The 22,851-nt window shown below is 50.3% G+C and overlaps 3 protein-coding genes and 1 long non-coding RNA gene across 13 annotated transcripts; 1 reads left to right on the top strand and 3 right to left on the bottom strand.

Moving 5' to 3' along the window:
• Positions 1–290: 290 nt before the first annotated feature.
• On the bottom strand, positions 291–8,022 carry RDM1 (RAD52 motif containing 1). The gene is made up of 7 exons (XM_035566928.2): positions 7,892–8,022; positions 6,887–7,066; positions 6,379–6,501; positions 5,704–5,866; positions 5,029–5,127; positions 3,081–3,169; positions 291–1,605 (listed from the first exon to the last, which is right to left on the bottom strand). Exons 1-7 carry the CDS (start codon positions 7,976–7,978, stop codon positions 1,504–1,506), a joined length of 843 nt encoding a protein of 280 aa, XP_035422821.1. The 5' UTR covers positions 7,979–8,022; the 3' UTR covers positions 291–1,503.
• A 21-nt stretch (positions 8,023–8,043) lies between these two features.
• Positions 8,044–15,728, top strand: LOC118258265 (uncharacterized). 10 transcript variants are annotated; one of them, XR_007709142.1, is made up of 7 exons: positions 8,058–8,318; positions 9,656–9,743; positions 9,969–10,342; positions 11,323–11,382; positions 11,470–11,728; positions 13,317–14,933; positions 15,027–15,721. It is a non-coding gene; the product is annotated as an uncharacterized LOC118258265 (long non-coding RNA). The 10 variants fall into 10 exon arrangements; XR_007709141.1 differs by having other exon boundaries at positions 8,044–8,318; positions 9,656–9,751; positions 13,317–15,728; XR_007709140.1 differs by having other exon boundaries at positions 8,054–8,318; positions 8,612–9,743; positions 13,317–15,623.
• LOC118258263 (somatotropin) lies at positions 8,268–11,060 on the bottom strand. The gene is made up of 4 exons (XM_035566929.1): positions 10,865–11,060; positions 10,083–10,196; positions 9,557–9,718; positions 8,268–8,468 (listed from the first exon to the last, which is right to left on the bottom strand). Exons 1-4 carry the CDS (start codon positions 10,946–10,948, stop codon positions 8,268–8,270), a joined length of 561 nt encoding a protein of 186 aa, XP_035422822.1. The 5' UTR covers positions 10,949–11,060.
• Positions 15,729–17,369: 1,641 nt separating the features above from the next.
• On the bottom strand, positions 17,370–21,386 carry CD79B (CD79b molecule). Its single transcript, XM_035566931.1, has 6 exons — positions 21,307–21,386; positions 19,679–19,707; positions 18,735–19,046; positions 18,124–18,242; positions 17,779–17,820; positions 17,370–17,468 (listed from the first exon to the last, which is right to left on the bottom strand). Exons 1-6 carry the CDS (start codon positions 21,384–21,386, stop codon positions 17,370–17,372), a joined length of 681 nt encoding a protein of 226 aa, XP_035422824.1.
• Between the last annotated feature and the right edge of the window lie 1,465 nt (positions 21,387–22,851).

The raw sequence follows: 22,851 nt of genomic DNA on the forward strand, positions 1-22,851 counted from the left end.
CCCAGCTGGGGTCGCCGGGCAACAGGGCCACAGGCCTGGGGCCTGCGCAGGCCTCGCCTCACCTCACAGCTCACAGTGGAGGTTTTGGTTAATTTGGATGTTGCTTTTTCTTTTCCTTGCTGTGGGATGTCCTGCCCCTAAAAAGGAGCATGTTGAGAGATTTTCCTGTGTATCTGGCATTCCCGTGAGGAAGGCTGACCCCACCACCACAGCACGCCTGCACAGGGAGGGGGCCCTTCCACCAGGCTCCCACTGCTTCCACTCAAAAGATGAGTTATTAAACATGCTGATAGGAAACAGAGCAATGGGGCTTTAATTTCACATCAGCAACAAGTATTTCCAATGTGAATAATAAGAAAGAGGAAGCTGGGTAATTTGCAGCCAGTGTTTCATTTTATAAATATGATCTCCTGAGAACTTGCCATGATGGAGGTTTTACCACATCCCTCCGAGGTCTGCTCTCATGCTTAATTATTTCCACTTGTAAAATGTTGCATCTTACTTCCCATTTCAATTTTTCTAAATTCAGCTCCCAGCCACTGGATCTTGTTTCACCTTTGCCTTCCAGGTTAAAAAACTGGTATCAGGTGTCTTCTCCTTGCAGAGCCGCAGAGTCCTGGATTAAATCACCTTTTTTTTTTTTTTTTTGTTAAATAAATATGCCACACTCTTCTCATTTCAACATTTGTACTCCAGTCCTACAGTCATTTTCATGGGTCTTCCCTGAGCTTTCCCATTCTTCAGTTGTCTTTTTACCACAGACAGACGGCAAAAATTCTGAGCAGGGGTTTGTTATCAAATACGCATTCCCTCTCCCACCACATGCCCTTGTGGTCTTGGGAGCTCAATGTACCTTCCCACTGAATATGCTGCCTCAAAAATTCACGTATCACACGAACAGAAATACAAAATAAGATTTTTCTCAATTTAATAAAAAACATGTGTTCTAAGTTAAAAAGAATCTGCTTTAAATTGTAATAATGTCCCAACTGCTTGGTTCAATACATCAACACAGGACTTAGGCTTATCTCTTTAAGCGAAATTTCACCTAGAGAAGTATTTTTTTTCTGTGCCTGTGCACACATGTGTAAGTACCAGAGCTACTCCTGCTGGTAAGACATCTCTCCCTGCCTCTGACTTTCTCCTGCAGATCAGAGCTCACCTGAGCTGCAGGCTCTTGCAGCAAGGTTTTGTCCATTTTATTTTTCAGTAAGTGCTATGCACATCTGTTATGCTGTCTAAATAACAACCATGTAGGTAAGCTGGCTTCCAGATATAGCTGACCTGGATAAGCTGACAGGAAATCACTTCCTCTCCAGAAATAGCATACATTTTGGGGCTTATTTTAGCACCAGTAGGTTTATTGCCCATTTCTTTTGTTGTTCTGTATTTGGAGAAAAATAAAACATTGGAGATGAGGCATACGTCATTGCACAGCTTTAGACTTTCATTCCTAATCAAACGCTACAGACCTTTTGGAAATGATCTGAAGAGAGACCTGCACTAATTAGATGGCATCTCCCAGCTAGGGAACTCATCATCAAAACTCAGATCAGAAAAAAGTTCTTCTTCGAGGTCAAACTGTTCCAAGGGCAATTCATTGACCTGGGGAGAGAAATCCAAGAGTAAATTTCTTTCTCTACAAATTTTTGCTTCTTCTGTCTGCACCTAGAAACAGTGTATTTTTACCATGTATAAAAGATGGCCTCCATAGAATTTACAAATTCAGGAACATTTCTGTTTTGGAAATACTTTGGAAATATTTTGGAAAATGAACCAAAAAGGACACCCAGAAGCTCTCCTCCCAAGCAAGTCCTTCCAAATTTCTGTCTGTAAGCTAGCCTCATCAGCCTGGTAGGTGCCTTGCAGAGAGAGAGATGAATTAACTCCCCCACACCACCACCAGGGGAGTGAGGTGGGTGTGGAAGTGAGGGATGACTCTTGTTCAAACAGGGGTTAGGGAAGCAGCAGGTTTTCTCTGCACACTTCTTTTATGGTCACTGCATGTTAGGACATTTCTCTGTGGGTTTAAAAGAAGTCAGATAGAAGAGGCAGTACAGAGGAAAATGCAGAGAGAGAACAAAATTACAGAAATTTAATCATCTCAACTGAAAAAACAAATGGGGTAGACATTAGTTACTTCACACACAAAAATACCTCATATTTTAGTTACTTTTCAGTAAGAAAGGAAGACAGTTCTGCCTGTGGACACTAGGTGACTCAGTGTCATCAAACAGAGCAATGTGTCACAAGGCTAATTAGACACTTCCTTCATGCAAACTGCAGTTTGACACTGTGCTGTGTGTGTTGCTGATGCATCATATGAGACTGATGCTTGCTTCAAAAGAGCACCAACCATCCCTGGTAAATAGCATTTTTCAAATGAAGGAGATAAAAATCTGCTCAGGACTGGTTGTATGAAAAAGCTGGCATTCAGAACTTATCTCACTGTGCATGATTATAAGAGTTTTACTGTTGTACCTGGGTATTTTTGTTTTGTGCATGCTAACAGATCCCACAATTACCTGCAAGGATTTCACCAAAGCTTTTAGCTATCTTTCCCTGGGGTAAAGATAAGTTCACAAAGCAGGTTTCTAGATGGGCAGTTTTATTTATTAAAGAACTTATTAAAAAATCATTTGATCTAACCTACTGTAACTTTACTGGGATTTTCACTTTCACAGATTCTATGAAAAGCAGGCTTTTGCACTGTCATGTGTCAGACCTATAAACATGCACTTTAACGGTCCTGTAGCCTAACTGCTCACTTTCCTGCTCCAACAGGGGGACTGGACTAGATGATCTTTCAAGGTCCCTCCAATCCCTAACATTCTGTGACTATATGATTCCCGTGCTGTCTAAAATATACATGCATTTCTATACAGAGTTGCCCAGGAAAGTAAGAGTTTTAAAACCTTAGTGTGCTGTACAATTCCCAGATGTGATTACTTTCTGAAATTTGAACGAGGTAATTGCATAAAAAGAGGATGTGAACGGTTGTAATAGTTGATAGCTGTATCTCTGACCTCTAGATGTACCATACAGATACTATGCAAAAGCTAAACATCTGCTGGTCTTACCTGAACAAGCCCCTTCAGTTCCTCTTCTGTTAAGGAGTCTGTGGGCTCCTCTTGAGTGTGGTTGTACTCCACAGCCACCTTACCGTTCTCTGAAACAAGCACACAAAATAAACAGCCAGAGATATGCTTAGTGTGCGTAATGACAATAAACCTACCCTCAGCTCCAAATGGGACAATTCTACTTCATAATGCTTTCTGAGTGGTTGGCTGGTCTGAATGAGTGTGTAAGGAACAAGTCATTTTATTGTCCCTTAGCATAATGTGGGGCTCTAATTTATTTTCTTAAGTAATATAACCATTTTACTTTGAAAAATTAATCTCTCAGTAATGGTTTAAGAAGTGCTTGTGGGCTGCAGCGTTACTACAGATGTGGACAGAGCTTCTTATTCCTGCTGCCATGCCTGGACTCAGAAATAAAGGGTTTGATCTTCTTTCTACTGTCAAGCAAGCTTCAGTGTAAGCAGGATTGGGCGGTGCCACTTCCAGGAGTGCTGCAGTTCTGAGAGTTGAGGAAGGAAAGAGCTGAAGGGTTTGTCATGTTAATTATGATGTACAGAGGAAAAGAGTGCTAGTTACTGCATTGTGTAATGCTGTGTGGATCTGCAGAACTGCTTCTTTCTCTGGCTTGCCTGCCTGTCTACTCTGCAAAAAACGGAAAGGCTCTAACTAAATGGAGTGGAAACTGAAAGTAAGGAAGCAGAAATCTGTGGAGAAGATGGAGCATGTTAATTACCGGTCTCTGTGTATGTGATGGACCGGAAGGCAGGAAGCACTACCATCTGACGTCATGCTGAACAATATATAGGGGTGGCTAGCCGGGGTGGGGGGGCCGGCTGCTCGGGGATAGGCTGGGCATCGGTCAACGGGTGGTGAGCAATTGCATTGTGCATCACTTTGTACACATTATTACTATTATTATTATTATTATTATTATTATTGTTATTATTTTCCCTGTCTTAATAAACTGTCCTTATCTCAACTCACAGGCTTCACTTTCCCGTTTCTCTCCCCCATCCCGGAGAGGGAGGGGGGAGGGTGAGCGAACGGCTGTGTGGTGTTTGGCTGCCAGCCGGGCTAAACCACAACACACCTAAATACAGAGACTCACCTTTCTAAGGAATACCTTAAAGAATCCAGGGGAGGAAGCTGGCAGATTATTTAAATCCTGCTGAATTCAACAGAATTTAAGTTCCTGCTCAAATGGTTTGCTGTGTCAGTACCACAGCATGAGATGGTGTTTACTGACGAAGTCCCCTCTCTGTGAAGTGAGGATAGTGGCACTGACCTGATTACATGAGAGTCTGTCCTGAAGTTGAATGCATTACAGACTAAAGTACTCAGATACCACATAAACAGGTGTTATTTAAAAGCTCAGAAAGCACAAGACCTGGAATCCAGAAGCAGCAGATCTAGCAGTTTCTGTATAGGCACAGAGCCAGCTTCTATAATTAAAAAAATTCAAAGGAGACAGCAGGCCCAAAGATGCAGCACTGAACACAACAGTGGGGCAGGGACCATTGATAGCACCTGACTGGCTTGGAACCAGGTCAGGAGTGTGCAAAGCTCTGTAATTCAGTTCACATTACCCCTGGAACTAGAAATTCTTCACATCGCCATTCACCATGCACACGTACTGTGCTAATAAGCTCTGCCTTAAACCCTGGCTTAAGTATAAAGCCAGGGTTTATACTTCAAGCATTTGCATTTTTTGAAACAGTTTCAGTGTCTTTATCATAAAAAAATCCAGCTCCTTGCCAGGTTTTCCTTTCACTCACATAGCTTATATGGTGAAACTACTCCTCAGTGTTACATCAGCGAAGACCACAACACAAGTTTGATTCTTTCTGAGACCCTCCATACAGTGAATCCTGAGAATTCATATCAATTATCATGGAAGTCATATCATTAGTTTAAGCATCCCAGTGTTTAATACAAAAATAGGCCTTACCTAAAACTACGAGGAGTATCTTCTGAAAGGCGCTAGACAAAGCTTTCCCAACTGTGAGTTTCTGAACTCTTCTTGTGGCTGTGACAAACTCAAGAGGATCTATACCAAACAAACAGCATGTTATTAAGATGACAATCGGCATATGAAGCACACCAGCTGTATCACACTAGCAAATGTAACCGAACACAGCTTTATGGATCTGGTAAGAAAGCTGCTTTTATTTTGGGAGTTGTTGGCTGTGTGGCAGCACCTTCACAAAGCCTTCATGGGTCAACCTGAAGCAGCACACAGTCCTCAGCCCTGGGTCAGGATCCTGCCCAGGGCAGCTGGCAACAGGGAGCCCAGCTGGCATCAGAGCTGCGTCACAGACACAAAATTTGTTAAGAATCATATGGTACGGTTACATCAGGAGTGATCGTGGTGGGGAATGAATAGCCTTACAGGTGAGAGGATGAGAACCTACAGGGGAGGTAAGTGTTCCTGGCATGACACAGGGAGGGAAGAGGCATGCTCAGGATCCCTTGCTGTACAGCACAGCAGTGCACAAGTCCCTGCACAGATCCTTGTCTCCAGCTAAATTCATATACTACATCAGATCCACAAACGGTGGAAACAAGATTGCCCAGTGTCTGTGAAAGGTGCTAGAAGAAACTTTCATCTGCATGCAAAACGTACCTTCACTGTTTTCAATGTCTGCCTCGCCGAGGCCAACTCCTCTGGTGCGTACCCCATGGTTGGGCAGTGTCACTTCCACAGCACCCAGGTATTTCACAGATTGCTTCTGTAATGTCTTTCCCAGGTCCCCATTCTCGTCATCAAAGCCAGATACATTCTGCAGCTGTTGGGAAGACCACAAATAATTAGTTAAGATTAAATAGGAAGGGGTATTGTGACCACTTAGGCCTTTGCTTGCGTAGCACAGACCTTCTCTGCAGCGCGTGACTCCAAGGTAGCACATGGTGGAGGCAGAACAGGGATGCTTACTGTTTTGACCCTATTTTAGAAATGGCTCATAGTCCCTATCTTCTGGAGTCTCGGACAACTCACACACTTTCAGCACACGAAGACAAGCCCTGGCACTACTTTAATCACACTTAATCACACTTGCATGAAAACCTGATGCCCCCATTTGTATAAACAGAAGCTCAGCCAATGCCCTCACCCACAGCAACCTTTTCTCCCTAAGCTTTCAGAAAAACCGCAAAACCCAAACTGCAGCTCCTGTAGCTGTCTTCATTATTTGCTGATTTGAGGACAATTCTGTTTATTCTACCAACGGCTCTAATTCAGAATAGGGGATGGAAAGAGAAAGAGGGGAAAGATGGTGAATGAATATAAAGGGCCCCTTACTGTGATAATGCGACTGGACCAGCCATTAAAGCCAAGGTAGTGGTTGGCCAATTCCTGGCACTTGTTGCTGTTGAGAGCAAGGACTTGTTGCTGAAGTCCCTTCTGCTTGGTGCAAACACAAACCTGTCCAGGAAAGAGGAAACGTGGTTAGCAAGGCTTTGCTTGCAAGATTTCCACTGTGGACACACCATTGACGGCTCCAGGAGAGATATACATACATTACCTATTTCCTAACAGCACAAGTATATCTGATATGCATGAAATATTGGTTACCCAGGAACAGGGCGCGCAAACAGAGGGATGCTGGCATTTTACTCCTTAAGTGCTACCTGGGAGCCAGTGGCGGGTGATGTCACCACTGCAAGGCATGCAGCAAAAAGTTAGCCAACTTTTGATGAGACGCACAGGGAACATCACTGAGGCCAACAAATATTTCCTGTGATGCTACCCTACTGTTGGAAGTTGCAGTGCTGAGTGCTGCAAGTGGCTCATCTGCGGCCTTGCTTACCTTCAAGGGAGATTTCTGAAACAGCCTCTGCCCATTGCACGCACGCTGGGCTCTGCTGGCATCTCTGTCTGAGTAAAACTTGATGATAGCGTAATACCCAGGCCCTGCTACAGCAGCGTTTCTGTGTGCTCGCACGGAGTACAGCAGCCCAAATTTTGAAAACACTGAAAACAGGGAATGCTGAGGAAAAATGAGAAAAAAAGGGTCTTTTGAAGAACATCCGCTGGTACTCCAGGGAACAAGCAACCCTGACAGAGACAGGACCACTCACAAGACCTAATTACCTAGAAAACAAGGAATGTTTCATTACTGTTCCTTCTGTATAATGGCAATGAACCCTGGAACGAGCAGCAAGACTGGAGACGAGGAGATGAGGCTTTCCCCATAAAAACAAGCTCAGCCTGACGGGACCCCTGACCCTGACGTCTCACGAACAGCATCTTCCAGCCTCTGACCCAGGCGGAGAGCAGACAGACGTGGTGTTTCCAGCCCCCCGAGTTATCCTCAGCCCTGACTGCTTCTTACCCTCTTCCATCCTGCTTTACGTGGCCATGCTGTTTTGCTGAAACTTTCAGTTAAACACTAGCACAATATTTTGCAGGCTAAAGGGATTTTGTTTCAGCTCTTGGACGTTTTGGTCTCTTAAGTTTTGCTCTTCAGACCACAGGGGCAGAAATCACCCTGCGGCAGCCTGCCACCCTCCTTGCGGTTGCCCTGAGTGCCTCAAGGAAATTAAAATAGGATTTAAAAAAATAAAAAAGAAGGGTGGTGGTGGTGTTAAAAACTATATTAGCACACAGGGAAGGTGATGGGAGAAGTGGCCAAGTGCTGATGGGGGGGGACTGGGGCCTTAGGTCTGGGTAGGGAGAGGCCTCTACGGGGTCCTGACCCTGCTCCCAAACCTCGGGGGGGACCCAGAGGGTCCCGACCCCGCTCCCCAGCCCCGGGGGGACCCGTGGGGGACCCGGTCCCGGCCCCGCGCCCCAGCCCCAGGCCCGGCCTCACCTCCAGGCCCGGCGCCGGCTCCAGCCCCCAGACCAGCAGCGTGTGGGCGCTCCCCTCGGGCACCCGGAACGCCAGCACCTCGGCCATGCCCGGAGCCCTCCCCGCCGCCCGGGGCCCGGCCCCCGGCCCGCCCCGTTCCCCACCGCCTCCTCGGCCCTGCCCGCCCAGGCCGGGTGCGCGGGCCCGGCGGGTGTGCGTGTGTGTGTATGGTACGGGGGAAAAGAGCCCCCAAATCCGCCCCCCGTCCCCCCAGGCAGGCAGACAGGCACAGCTCAGCGGTAGCGGGTTTATTCTCCTCGGGGCAGAGCGATTTTCGTGACAGGGGACGGGGCAGGCCCGCAGCAAGGGGCCAAGATGGAGGGCGGCCGTCCCGGCCTCAGATGGTGCAGTTGCTCTCTCCGAAGCGCCGGCACTTCATCACCTTCAGGTAGGTCTCCACCTTGTGCAGGTCCTTCTTGAAGCAGGAGAGCAGGCCGTAGTTCTTCAGCAGGGCGTCCTCGTTGCGCAGGTGGATGTCGAACTTGTCGTAGGTGGGCTTGAGGATCTGCGGGCCCCGCGGGCTCCGGTCCTCCAGCTCCTGCAGGAGGGAAAGCGCCGGGGCTGAGCTGGCACCGGGGGCTCTTAAAAGTGGGGCAAGGAAGCAGGGTCTGGCCGTAGCCACTGGAGAGGAGGAGGTCATGAGAGGGGTCAGTAACGCTTTCTTTCCTCCCACTTTTCCAGTGACCAGAGCTTGAAGCCAGACCCAAGCCACGTGCAGCTGGAGCCGTTTTTGTTCACTAAACAGGGTGGTAAAAGGGCTAAAGTGTGATCGTTGTCTGGTTTCTGTGTACTGCTTCCCATTGCCCAAGCTTATATCAAACGGAGAGCGAAACCTGGAAATGCTACAGACTGCAGTCAGGACAGAAGATCTCTGTTTACTCTCAGTGCCTGACTTTTGTAGTTATTTAGGTGCTAGATGATGAAAATCATTGTCCAGACTGACATCACATGGATACAGGTCTTGGGGATCTAGCTGTGGTGATGCTGAGCAAATCTAGGATGGGATCCTGGCAGACAATAAGTAATGTCATTTAAAATAACAAAGCCCAAAGTAACCTTTCTGAAGAAGAACATTCTCCAGCTGTCAGTTGTCTGCATGCTATGTTAATTTAAATGTAATATAAGAGAGAAACATCAGAGTATAGGCTTCCATCAGTACACAGACTTATATGGGTTGTTTTCATAAAATGTCTCGAGTCTTGGAAGTCAGGATGCAGAACTCTGCAAAATTTGCTTCGCTTTAAAGTGTTTTATGGGGAGATAGGGCAAACATCAGGTTTAACAGCAGGTTTAACCAATGGAGTATTCTTTGGTGCTGGGTTTGTAAAGACTTGAGTCTAGAGTGTTGTGATCTTCCTGGCCTGTGCTGCTATGAGTGGTTATGGCAGTGCTGTTAACGTCTGGTACAAGTTTTCTCATGCTCCCAGTGATGAATTGTGTGCAGTGGAGTGTTGTGGTGTGACTATGTTAAAGTAAGCAAAGTCCAAAGGATGCCAATGGTCTTTGGAGTGGAAAGTGGGGAGACTTCTCATGGTCTTTGGATCCTGTAGAAGACCCTGAGAGCTCAGTGCCCTGTGTCTAGGAGATCTCTGTTACTCCATAATCGTGCTACCTGCTGCAACTTACCCTCATCAGAGCTTGGATCCCTTCTTCCAGGTCCTTTAGTTTTTCAAACACTCTGTCTGAGGTGCCAAAAACCAGATTGTTTGTGAACACCTTGCTTAGGTATTGCACTGGAGTCAACCAGGACTGGATGAGAACCAGTGAAAACCGAAGAAGCTCCATATCCTGAAATTAAAAGAGGGGGTCAAAGGTATGCAGGTGAGGTGTTCTGTAATATTACCTGTGTGTCTTGCTCCTTCTGAAACAGCCCAGAGGTGACATGGGTGTGCCACTGCTTCTGCAGCTTTGTCAAGTGTTAGAGACTGAGGAGCACCAGACATACAGACATACATCCTGTTCTGACAATAGTTACTCTCTTTGGGGTGGGGGTATGATTTATAGTCTAACCCAAAGGTGTCTTTCTTTTTGCATGCAGGTGTAAATAGTAAAAGGGGAGAGGAGTGATACCTCAGCAAGCACTGAAGTGCTCACAGATGAAATGCTCTGTTCCTTAAAAGAGTTCTGCGCTTGCCCAGGGGAGACAACTTACTGATTTCTGCTGGGCATCATCCTTCCCTGTGGGAGCTGGGATGGTTTCTGAGTAACAGAATGCCTGGGAATTCTTGGTGGTGTGTCTCTGGTCCTCCGGAATATAGCTGCGTTCCTGTGGAGACATCCCAAATACACTCAGATCTGTTGGCCGTGTACTGGGAGAAGAGCGTTGACTCTTTCCTCAAGCTGTCCTGACAGGTTGCTCTTTTCAAGAAAGAAATGTGAGACTTGAAGTGTGTTTCTGTACAGGACTGGCAGGTAGGAAGCAGGAAATCACATGTTGGCACAGTAGCTACTGGACCTCTAGGTCTTGCTTTCACTAAGCCAAAGTGCTGAGGTGAACACAGACCACATGGACTGTGTTCTCCTGAGGAGCAGATGACCCCCTTGAACAGCTCTGGCCAAAGCAGAAGCTGGATAGCTTCAAGTCAGTGCCATAGGTTACCGTCACAGGAAAGTCTTGCAAAATGTCTGCCGCTCCCACAGCTCTCAGGACTGGGTTTCTCTTTGAGGCAGCTGGCTCTGAGTGGTGGGTTTGGGTGTGGGCAGCTGTGGCCATGAGGAGGATCAGGGGTGGAGGCAGAGAGCTGTGAGGAGGAGACAGGCTGGTAGAGACCGGTTCTATCCCATTAAGACTGCTTTTTCCTCCTCAGGATCTGACAGAGGACACCAGTAGTTGAAATGTATCTGTTTCTAGAAAATTGGGCTGGGTGGGAAGCCGTGGTATGGTCCTGAAAACATCAGGTTAATGAGGAGATGCCCGGAGGCTGTGACACTTACGAACTCTTTGTAAGTCTCTGCGGCCAGGAGGTGGAGGTGCTGAGCCCTCAGCACAGCGTTGGCAAACAGGTTGGAAAGGGGCATGGCTGGGAAGGTGGCAGCTTCTTGTGGCCACTGCAATCCCAGGGTGATCACAGTGATGATGAGAGGAGAAAACCACGACCCTGCAGCGAAGTGGAGAGGAGTGGTGTGAACTGTCCTTCAGTGAGGGTGGCACCTGCATATTACTTCCTGGCCTCTTCTGCCTGTGCTAACCCTAAAGAATGTCTTGTTTGTGTTCATACGTGATCTTAGCCCTCCAGTGAAACCCCATCCCCTTTTACTGGATGTGTCCTCGAGGCTTGTGCTGCTCCCAATGTTATAAGCAGTGCTTTTCTTAATGCCTTAAGAATGGTTGTTGCTCCATGAAAACTGCGGTGCATCTCTGTGTTGTTCCTTAACACGCTCATGTTTTTCAGTGGGTCTTGCCTTCATGAATGGAATATGATGCACCTGTCACTGCATGAGCAAACGGGATGGTGAGTACCAGGGGAGGGACTGGGAATAGCTCACTGTAGCCTTGTTTTACACCATGCTGCTGACGTGAAACTGTCTGCCTTCACTAGGGTGAAAAGTGACTGCATTATCTGTGTTGTAACTGAAAACTTCTGCTCTCTGGCACACACCTGTAGAATCCAGTGGTCCCTGACAAGCCTAAAGGTTATTAACCCCTGGCATCTAACTCGCGCAAGTGGTCTCTGTAAGTACAGATGGACACAGAGTTAATCTCAAACAAGCACCCTTCAGTGGAGGAATGCCTTGGAGCCTGTAGGACATGGACATAGGCATTAGACATCATCCTGATCCCCATCTTAAGCCTCGAATGTGAGTTTTAATATCCCTGCCACTATTTATGTTAGTAATAACTATTCCTGTTCTGGCTTGCATGTCTTTTCTTCTCATTCTCCAGCCTCTCCTTGCCCCTTGCCTTTAGCATGAAATGCCCCTTGCATTTGCATTATTAGCATAATGAATACCTGAGTCAGTCCATGGTTAAAAGTCACGCTGTTGGGAAAGCTATTCTTTTTCCTTGATTTTTAAGTTGCCACATTTTAATTTAGGGTAGACACTGAGCATATATAGGCCACAGTACCATCCTATCATCCCATCACCCAAAGCACATAATCAGAATCATAGAATCATTCAGGTTGGAAAAGACCACTAAGACCATCTAGTCCAACCTTTAACCTGATGCTGACAAGTCCACCATGAAAACATACTACTAACTTCTACATCTACATGTTTCTTGAAGACCTCCAGGGACAGTGACTCAACCACTTCCCCGAGCAGCCCATTCCAATGCCACACAACCCTTTCAGTAAAGAAGTTTCTTCTAATATCCAACCTAAACCTCCCCTGGCGCAACTTGAGGCCATTTCCCCTCATCTTACATCTTGGTGCTTGGGAGAAGAGCCCAATCCCCACCTTGCTACAACCTCCTTTAAGGTAATTGTAGGGTGTGATAAGGTCTCTCCTGAGCCACCTTTTCTCCAAGCTAAACAACCCCAGCTCCCACAGCTGCTCCTAATCAGACTTGTTCTCTAGACCCTTCACCAGCTTTGTTGCCCTTCTTTAGACACAATGCTGCCTGTAGCCACAATGGCAATCCTTGTAAACTGAAATAAAGAAGAGTACCTGGAGCCATTTCTGCCTGGAGAGTTGCTCAGATGTTGCTTGAAAGTGAATGTTTCTTCCTTTCATCTAGGCTGGTAATGGCAACTGTTGAGACACCCCTTATATAGTAGGGGGTCTGTTTAAAATGTATGTATGTGTTCATGATCACAACAACCTCTCTATATCTTCTCCATGCATAAATGCATACGTGTTCGCAATGGTGCTACCTAATTGTAGTCATTTATACATAGATGGAAAGGTTGGGGAGGATGTTTGTCTAGGGATGAAATTAGTGCTGAATGATTTCTCCATATTCTGCTGTTTATTGCAAAGAACGGTTTTTATCATCATGGGAAGACCCACTCCAAATCAGATCAGTGCTTTTACATGGTGGAATTTCCCCACATAGGTAGAAAGTGCTCCTAATTTTCCTGCCTGCTCCAGGCAGGGTCTGGCCCACAGTTAACAGGGCTGACAAGCCAGTTTGGGAGACCTCTGACATAAAGCAAAGGAGATGGTTTCCCATTTATTGTTAGTGGGGATAGAGCTGGATGGATGTTGCCAGATGAACCACGTTTCTGCCATGTAACTTCTGTCATGCTACCAAAATTTCAAAAATTCAACAAATAGTTTTTGTGGAAAAGGGATATTTTGAACAAATTGATTTTTTTTTTTGAAAATAACAATTTCTGTTCCTTGAGGTAACAGTTTCATTCAAATTTTCAGCCAATGCATTATTTTACTTACATAAGACATTAAAAGCACCTGAGAACAAATGTGTTTTTCCCTCATGCAACAGCTCAAGAATTGAACTGCAGAAGTAATTTGCAAAGCCCTGCTTTGGGAGAGGAGATATCAACCCCTGTTGAAAAACAGCGTGGCAGTTCCCAGGCAGAGACAGAACAAGGTCCCTGGAGTCAGCTGGTTTGTCTGGCACAGGTTTGGTGAAGAGCTGTCACATGTAGGTCTGTTACTGGGTACCAACCTGCCTGCTGCAAACCCAGGTGCCAGAGCTCTGGGAGGTTTCTCACATCCTCAGCTGGGCAAAGCTGTGAGAAGATCTGGTCATCAGCTGCTTTCTGCTCTTGCCTGAGACAGGAATGAGAAATATCTCTGCATCGAGCAGAGGGCTGGTGTGGAGAGGAGACGGGGAAGAGGTCACAGCACACACCCTGCTTTTGAGCAAGACAAGACAGAACCTGCGATGGACAGCTGTGGGGGGGCAGGGGGCGGGGGGTGGTGGTGCTTAAAGGACTTTTCCTTCCCCCTAGGGCACTGGGTGCCCCAAGCCACTGTGTTTGTTCGGGGCCCTGTTTGCTCCCCGGTCAGGGGCAGTGCTCTGGCTCCCCAAGCCCCTGGGTTGGCCTGCCCCCCTGCTTCGGCTCCACTTTCCACAAGGCAGCATCATTACTGCAGCAGAGGGTGCGAGAGCTCGTTAATAAACACACTGGGGAGAGCGTGATCTGTTCCGAGAAGCCCCTGGGTGTTCACTCGCATGGTGGTGTCACGGAGTAAATGTCAGTCCCTAGAGAAAAGGGAACAGTGGGTCCTGCAGCTATCAGGTATCTGGTCACCCAATAGCCAGCAACATCTGGGTGTGTTTTTCTACTTCAGATTGTGTTTAAATATGTCAATATTCGTCAGAGATGAGCAGAGCAGCAGCCCTGCCAGCCAGCACAGGCTCTGCTGCCTGCTCGCGATGATGCTCTACCACTGCAGCTAGATTAATACGGCACCTTGCACCAGACTGCTGCCCATCACTTGCTACCCTGCTGCCCCTCCAGCTCTGTTCGCGAAAGCACGGTGCTAAACCAGCAATTTTCACCTTAGAGCCAAGCACAGAGATGCCAGCATGTTCCAGGCTGTGCCCCTGAGATCTGTTTTTTCCCCACTCACATAATTTCCGTGCATTAAATGAGGCAGAAGCTTTGTGGAAATGGCAGTGCGTGGCTGGGATCCTGGGCTGGGCAAACACACGCCACTGGCACAATTACAGTTGCATAAGCAGCTTGCAAATATCAGCTTGGCATTTTTCTAGCTTCCAAGTGCCCACATGTGTGACCCAAAGTAGAACATCATAAAGCAGCATGAGGCTCAGTAATTTCCAAGTTCCTTTTCTTGTTTGGAAGAGAAAAAACCCTGCATTCTTTTCAGGGTGGTCCCACGTCCACCCGCCTTGCCCTGTGGACAAATGAAGCAACTTTCCATGGAGGTGTGTGTACGCCCTGGCTCCTCCTGGCCCCTCAGGAGGGGTTTTGTGCAGAAGTTCCCAGCTGGGGACCTGCAAACGGTGAATCCTGACTGAGGAGCCAGATGCTGGCCCACAGCCCAGGCTCTGTAGCTCCGTCAGTAACGAGATCGATGACAGAGGCTTTAAGTGATGGTTGACTGCCTTTGCTAGCTCACTGCCCTGAAGGTAAATAGTTCTTTTCAGTTTGAATTGTGTGTGTGTGTGTATTTTCTGGAGCCAGGACTGCTCAATTTCACCCAGCCTATTTCTAAATGGCAGATACCATGAGGCTGAAGGAGGTCCAGGACTGCAGCCCAGTGGGACTTAAAAACAACTGTCTGCCCAGTCATACTTCAATGGTGGGGATAAGAATCAGGATACAGAGCCTGGACTGTATATATTGAAATGTATTTAATTACACTGAGTGCATTTTAAATACAAGCCTATTTCAATATAAAATTAAAACCCATCTCTGTACTCCCCAGAAACTAATCTAAGCAATTAAAGTAAAACCCTAGCAGTACAGAAATACTTATTTGCTTCTGGCGTTTTAAAGGAAGCTAAGGCCCTGGGCTAAGAGAGTAGCCAAGCGGCAGAGCGGAACTGGGGTCGCCGAAACTGCTTTTGACATTGCTTCCTCTCCAGATGCAAACAGCAAATTCTCCGTCTTTCGTGTGATTCGGTTAAGTCAGTTGAGTGAGTTGTTTACACAGAGCTGAGAAACCAGTTGGGAATTGGGAAGGCCGGAAAATTTGCCTTCCTCTCCCATTTTGTAACTGAAAACAAGGCACGGAGGGATGAGCCTTGCTAGTCCTAAAATCCTGGCAAACATGGAAACCAGGAATTCACTTCCTTCACTGTGAGTACTCCTTCAGTTAATCAAATTTACAAGTAAGACACGTTTAAGTAACATTTAAATACATGTATATGTAGCCAGTTTAGGATAGCTTATTTAACTAATAAAAAACAACCTTAAAATGCTGTTTTTGTGCTATTTAGATTGAATCCCAGTTTTCCATTAAGCTGATTTACCAGTAAACAAGAACCAGCCTGTTCCCTATTTGCTCGTAATTTTACCCTAGCTTTTTTTGCTGGCTGTCCATGACTTGGGGAGGTCTCATCTTTCAGCCTCACAGTTGTTGTCACCCCCCTGATGCCCGTCACCCTGGTGTCCTGCCTTGTCCAGCTTCATCCTGTCAAACCCACCGTGATGGGCTCCCCATGCCTCTGGGGACCCCCCTGGCAGTGAAAGCCCCGGTGTTGTGTGCCCAGCCAGCCCGAAGCCCCATCACCCGCATGCCTGCTGCTGCCGTGCCAAAACAGTTTTTATTAGCAGAACCAATTAGTGCCGTTCTGCTCCTCTCCAGATGTTTTCTAGCTTTTCTTGCAAGAGCAGATGTAGCTGGAGCAGAGCTCAGCTCTTTGCTTCTGGCATTGGGCCCTGTTCCTCCTGCTTCGGTTCTTGGCGGTGGTTTTTGCCTCATCCCAAGCTCAGCACTGACGTCTTGGGGCCGCAGTAATCCCCCCGTGAGTGCTCAGCCGGGGCTTCTAGCAGAGCCCACGGCTGCTCTCGACTTCACATCCCTGCCTGCGCTTGGGGCCCTGAAGAGGTGAAATTTGGTTTCCAGCTGCCTGAGCGGAACCCACAGAAAGCTGCTCCTTGTTCCCAGACATCCCACAGCCCCTGGCACCAGGGTTATGGTGGGGTGGCACCAGGATGTGGCACCAGGACACCCCTGGATCAGGCACGGCAGGAGGCAGCTTGGATGCCTGGAACGGGAGGTGCAGGATGTGAATTTACCCATTACCTTTATTACGGCTTGAAAAAGCAGTCGTACACCTGTGTCCCACACTTTAAATCTTTCCCATAGGTTCTGAGGTTGCACTTGTCCCTCACCAAGGGGACGTCCTTCTGACACAGGCCAGCTCTTGCCTGGTGAGGAGCAAGCCCTGTGCAAGACCCTCCAGGTGGGGGCTGCCTCCCCAGCCTTTCTGCAGTCTTTGGAGAGAACGAGGCACTTTCAGAGGATCTTCCAGCTTGTACAACTTCCAGCTTGGCCTGCTGGGCACGTCTATGGCTTAAGAGCTAAACAGTGGCCCCAAATCTACTTATAGCACCCCCATGGTGCTGCTCACCTTGGCTCCACTGCCAGGAGTACAGGGCCCACAGCGGGGTCTCACAGCCCACAAGGGTCCTTGCAGCATAGGGAGTGATCAAGCGTGGTCCTCTCCTTCCAGGAGGTGGTGGGGACAGAGGAGCCCCAGCACCCAGCACCGTACTGCCATTGTGGTGGCCACGCAGGAGCTCAGAGCGTGATGTGGGGCTGCCTGGGGATCGGGGCTGCTGGCGACCAGGGGGCTGGGGTTGGCTCCTAATATCTACATGGGCTTTAGGGGTTCAGCAGCGGGGCAGTAAGAGCAGCAGCCGGGGCAGGACGGTCTTGGGGGGCGCAGCGAGCACCGAAGGGCAGCAAGACTCGAGCTCTGCGCAGGGCTCCTGGAGGCGGCTGAAGGTCCGTGGTGGCAGATCGGGACCCGGGTGCCTGTCCCCACGGGGCACTGGCGCGGTGCTGGCAGGGAGCGGTGCCACCGGTGCCGGCCTGGCGGTGGGTGTGGGACCCCTCACTCCTCCCCTGGGTGTTCCCCGACCGTCCATTTGGCCTTCACGTCACGGAAAGGAGTGATGTCCTCGTAGGTGGCCATCTGCTCCACCTCCAGACCCTGCGCCGAGAGGAAGGAGGTTGAGACACGGGAGGGGGACCCCCAAGTGGGGACCCATCTCCAGAGTGCTCCCCCAGGGATCAGGGCAGCTTCTGGAAGGGGAGATGGAGACGGGTGAATGTGCTTAGAGCTTGGCTTGGGGTCTACAAGCTGCTCTATGGCCAAGGAGCAACAAGCACTTCGGAGGAACGTGCCCTGTGTGCCCTGCGAGGGCTGCTGTACCTAGCAGGCACCCAGCAAGGGCATAACTGGCTGTTTCAAGGCTCAGACTGATATTACAGAGGTATTTCTATAATTAATTGAGCATTACCTCATAGGTGTGGTCCTCCTCAGGGCTCTCTTTGCCTTCACCCTATAGAGAGGAGAGTCACAGGTTGGGTGTCACCAGCACTCCCACAATAGCTGGTGCAGCCTGCGCTGGGATCCTCCACCCCTCTCCCAAGGCCAGGCCCCGCAGCCTCCACAGGCAAATCTGGACAGTCCCCCCACTCCACTTCAGATGCTTTTTTCAGGTAGCCATGTCCCCAAACCTGGTCCTTGCCCATCCTGGCCCCAGCAGTGCCCTCGCTGCCCTGCCCAGGACATGGGGCACTGCTGTGAGCACCCCGGGGGTGGAGCCGGGGACGTCCCCGCTGCTGGCGATGCTGCCACTCACTTTGTCTAGGAAGAGGAGCATGGGGACGCTGATGAAGACGACCAGCAGGACGGACTGGATGATGATGATGGCGTCTTTCAGGGTGTTCCTGCTCTGGATCTGCTGGATGTTGCTGTGACCTGGGAGCAGCAGCACAGAGAGAGACCTGAGCCCTGTCTCCATGCCAGGCTCCCAGGGAACGGGGACGAGCTCAGCACGAGCACAGGTTTGTGTCAGAGCAGGGGAAGGGACTGGGGTGATGTCTCTTGGAAGGGACCAGGGCATTGCAACCCCCCGAGGCTGGCATCAGGGACCAGTTCTGGAATGGGACACCCTGGAAAAGACCCACCACTGACCAGAACTGGGAAAAATGTGATTTTTTAGGGCAATGCACTCCCTGGGATGCATTTATATGGGATGGACATGCCAAGGCAAAGCTGGGGGGTTGTCTCGCACACAAAGAAACATCTGCCATGTGGTGGAGCACCTACAGTCGTGTCTGAAGGGGTTCCACCAGCACAGGAAAGGTGGGTGCCAGGAGTGTGATGTGGGCTTCACGTGGAGGGGGGAAGGAGGAAAAGTGCGTGGAGGTCACACACCAGCGGTGGAGGTGACGGGGGGCTCCCACTCACCCATGACTCTGAGCTCCGTCCCGCACATGTGTGGCCGCTTGTTCTCCGACGTGAGGTTCTTCCTGTCGCACACGTAGATGCCATTGTCCTCGTATCTGATCCTGAAGATGGTGAAGTTGATGAAGTTTTCTTTTCTCTCGACGCTGAAGCGGGAGGTGCTCTGGTCCATCACATAGATCTGATCGCTGTCCTCCGATGTCTTGTACCACTGCATGCTCTGGGGCTCTTGGGTGTAGCAGATGAAGTTGATGGGTGTGTTCCTCTTGGCCGCCACGTAGCGTGGGTGCTGGTGCAGCTTTCGGCACCCATTGCCTGCCAGGGGACAAGGATGGGCACGTAAAGCCAACGTGCTTGTAATGGAAACTCATTTTTTGTGGAAGTGACTTCACTGGGACACTTTTTTTGCTGCTCCCACCCATCTCTATATACATATGCCTTCTTAGCCCCAGCTTGGCTCCCAGATTACAGCCTGCACTGGCATGCATCACGGAGCCTTTGCCAAGACCCCCAGTTGGCTTCCCTCCCCATCACTTCTACTTTTTTTTTCATTTTGCTCAAATTTGTATTTTGCCTGTTTTCACATCCCAGAGCTGGGACTTGTTTGGGTGGCAGAGCTCATGCTCAGCATCGTGGGGGTGGGAATGGCACAAGCATTGTGTGCACAAGCCCATCACCTCTATCACCTGGTCCCGAGCCACGGCCCGATCACCCAATGCACTCTGCAAATGCTGAGTTAAAATGCTCACGTCCTTAGGAAAGACAAAACAGATCCGGCTTTGCAGAGGGAGAGCAGGGGAGGGAGATGCCCTGGAGGAGGTTGCAGCCTGGGAAGGGTTCTGGGGACATCTGTGGCTCTGCTGGGGCTGGCAGCCTCATGGCACAGCCAAAGGGTTGGGAGGGACCCTGGGGACACAGGGAAGAGCCCAGTGGGTCTGAGATGTTACCTGTGCTGTTACTGGTGCTGTTCCCGGTGCTGTTCCCGACTGCTGAGATCCCACCTGCAAGACAGAGAAGGGGCCTGAGACACTGGCCAAGGGCTCCTGTAGGAGAAGCCCACTGAGGACATCCCAGATGGGACGGCACACACTGTGGGTCCTTCACACCCTCCCCATATGGGGCAGCGAGCTCAGGAGCATCAACCAGACCCGACTCAGAGGCCATTTGAGCACAAACCTTCCTATTTCCACCCCATCTCCTGAATTAAGTAAGCTGCTTTCTGGTTGACAATGCGGTGAAACCTGCCTTTGTTATTAAAATGGGCTGGGCCGGGGCGAGGAGCCTGGTGCCCCGTGGGTGCCCAGTTCCTCTTGCTGCAGCTGGGCAGGAAGCACCAGCCCTGTTTGCCGCGCCGCTTCAGCGCCCAGCTCCGTCCGCTCGGGGAGCATTCGCCAAGCCCTGCTGCGGGGCAGCTGGCATGGAGGTGGGGGCTGCACCACCTCCAGCATGCTGGGGCTGCTGCAGAGCCCCCCAGATGAAGAGAATAATAATAAGAACAAGAAGCCAATTCCCCAGCCTGAGCTTTGCCCCACACTTTGCTGCCCCGTTGCAGACCTTCCCGCCCCGATGAGCAGTGTGGTGGGGACTTGCTGGCTCCAGAGACTTGCCTGGGACCAGGCTGCCCAGTTTGTCTCCAGTGCCTGCCCCCCTGCAGACAAATTCTCCCTTCTGGCCTCATCTCATTTTACAATGCAGAGATGCCCCTTGTCCAGCCTGTGCGCTGGGTTCCTGTCCCTGCCACCTGCAGCTGGGGCTTTGCTCTCTGATTTCTGCTGCTGTTTCTGAATGACGACCAAGCTGGCTCCTCACCTTGCAGCCCTCAGACCCTCCAAAGGCAAGATTTCCATTGCATCCACAAGCAGCTCAAGCTTTCCCCACCTTCTCTGAAGCCACCCTGAGAGTAAGGATGAACCCTTGCCACATCAAATCTGCGCGGGGCTCGGGTGGCTACCCAACAGCAGCCCTTTACATGATTTTCCCCCAAGGGCACACGTTCCTCAGCCTGAAGACGAGGGTGGGGGCTGCTGCAAGGTTCGTGGGTGCCCCTGCACCAAGGACGGGGAGGAAGGGGACAGGAGCCATGTCCTGGGTTGAAAGGCTGCTTCTCCGTGGGGATTCAAAGGGAGCAGCATAGGGATGTTCACACTGACCCCCCAGGTCAACCCCAAAAGCCTTTTTCGTCCCATTTCTCCTCCACTCTTGGACACACAGCCCTGTGGAGTAAAGGCAGGTGGCTTGGCCCTGGCCTCTGTGATGTGCTGACCCCAGCTTGCTCCCATCCTCCAGCCTCCAAGAACAATAAATGGTGAAGAAAACCCTTCTTTCCTGCCACCACAGCCATGAAGGCTCTGCACCCGCTCGGCACCAGGCTCCCCAGTTCCCTTGGTCCCAGCTGCCCACCAGCTCCTGCGCCCTGTCCCAGCCCCGGGCCGGCTTTGTGCAAAAGCTCATAACTTGCAAAGTTTAATTTATTTAAAGCCAGACTTGGATGGAGTCCCTCAATGCACAAAGCAAGGGACATATGCCAGTGTGCATGCTTTCTTGCTCCTTCAACCCTCTACAATGCAAAGCCCGCGTTGGATGCCTACCTGCAGCCAGGGCCATCAGCCAGAGGTTTGCCTGGAGCACCCAGAGCCTCCTGCAGAAATCAGCCATTTTCTCACCACAAACAACAGGGAAGCATCCAGTCGCTGACCCTTGCTTCTGCAAAAACACCACGGCTGCTCCAAACAGTTTGGCCTTTGCACCTAAAAATGGCAAAGCTGCTGCTACGCAAGACGGCGTCTTTCCTGCTCATGTAAATCGGACGCGGTGGGGACTTTCCCTGGGGCTGGTTTTGAATGCGGCGCAGACGCTGGGGCGGCCGTTGCTGTGCCCGCCCTTGCCTTGTCCAGCCTCGTGTCCTCGGGCCATGCTCACCATGGCAGAGTTATTTGAGGGAGGGGATCGAGGCTGGTGGCTCTGCACCCCCAGTGGAGGTGAGCCTGTCCATGGAGCGCTTGGTGACTCCACGCCTGGGCTGGCAGAGGTGCAGCGCAGGGAGGGGGTGCTGGCACCAGCACGGCTCCGTGCCACAGGGCAGGGGATGGGGTTACCCCAGGCGAGGCAGGATCACACCCCAGCTCCCTAACAGCACGGGCTCTGCCCTGCAGGAGATGGGGAACGCAGCCGCAGGCAGTGGTGGAGGCTGGACCAGTGGCTGTGGGGTCAGAGCAGCACATGAAGTGTGGGAAGGAGGCGGGTTGTGGGTTTCTCCTGCTCGCTGCAGGGTTTGGTGGCATCGGTGCACAGCCCCTGTCCCCAGCACCCCAAAGTGTCCCTAGGGCTGCCCATCCGGGTAAGGGCAAAGCCTAGACAGGATGTCCAAGACACAGAGCCCCCTCCTTGGGTGCTCGCCATGCCTGGTCCTTCTCTGCAGCACAATTGCCATGACCGAGACCCTTCCTCCTGCGTCTTTTGGGCACAGCCACCACAAGTGGCACCCAAGCTGTGCCCTGGCCCCATCTCTCTGGCACAGAGGTGCAGTTCCCCCTCGCACTGTGCCACAGCACCTCTCCAACCGCCGTGCTCTGCAAACTACAGGTGAGCACTGAACTGTAACTCCATCTGAAAAACACCTTGGGGTACTTTTGCCAGCTGGGTTGGTCCCCAGAGCCCGGCTCTGTCTTCTTGGGGCCTCCCCAAACCACCACTTTCTGCAGGTCGTTTATTTTTTGCCGTTTCTGAGCATCCAGCAGCTGCTGGGAGCCAGCCCAAGTCTCACCTTGTGTGCAAGGGGGTGTGAGCTGAGAAAGAGCAGAAATAAAGGTTTCCAGAGAAATTGTGGCCCCAGGGAAAGAGACGATGGGAGAGGTGCCTTCTTGCAGCAGAGCAGCTAGGCTGTGCCATGCATGGAGCTGTATGCTGGGGCTAAACTGTCAGCACCCTTGGTATTGCTGCTAAAACTCAGCCTGGCTGTGATGTCCTGGCAAGCCAGCAGTGATGGAGATGCCCAAGAGCTGGGACAGCACAGGAAGCACAGGAGAGATTTGGTAATCAGCCCCTGGGGCTGGATATAGGAGCTGCAATGAGCAATGCAAGGAAGGCCAGCAGCTGCTCCCCAGGCTGGAGGTGCCTGGGA

The sequence above is a fragment of the Cygnus atratus genome, chromosome 25 (genome assembly GCF_013377495.2).
Source record: "Cygnus atratus isolate AKBS03 ecotype Queensland, Australia chromosome 25, CAtr_DNAZoo_HiC_assembly, whole genome shotgun sequence".
Classification (NCBI taxonomy): Eukaryota; Metazoa; Chordata; class Aves; order Anseriformes; family Anatidae; genus Cygnus; species Cygnus atratus.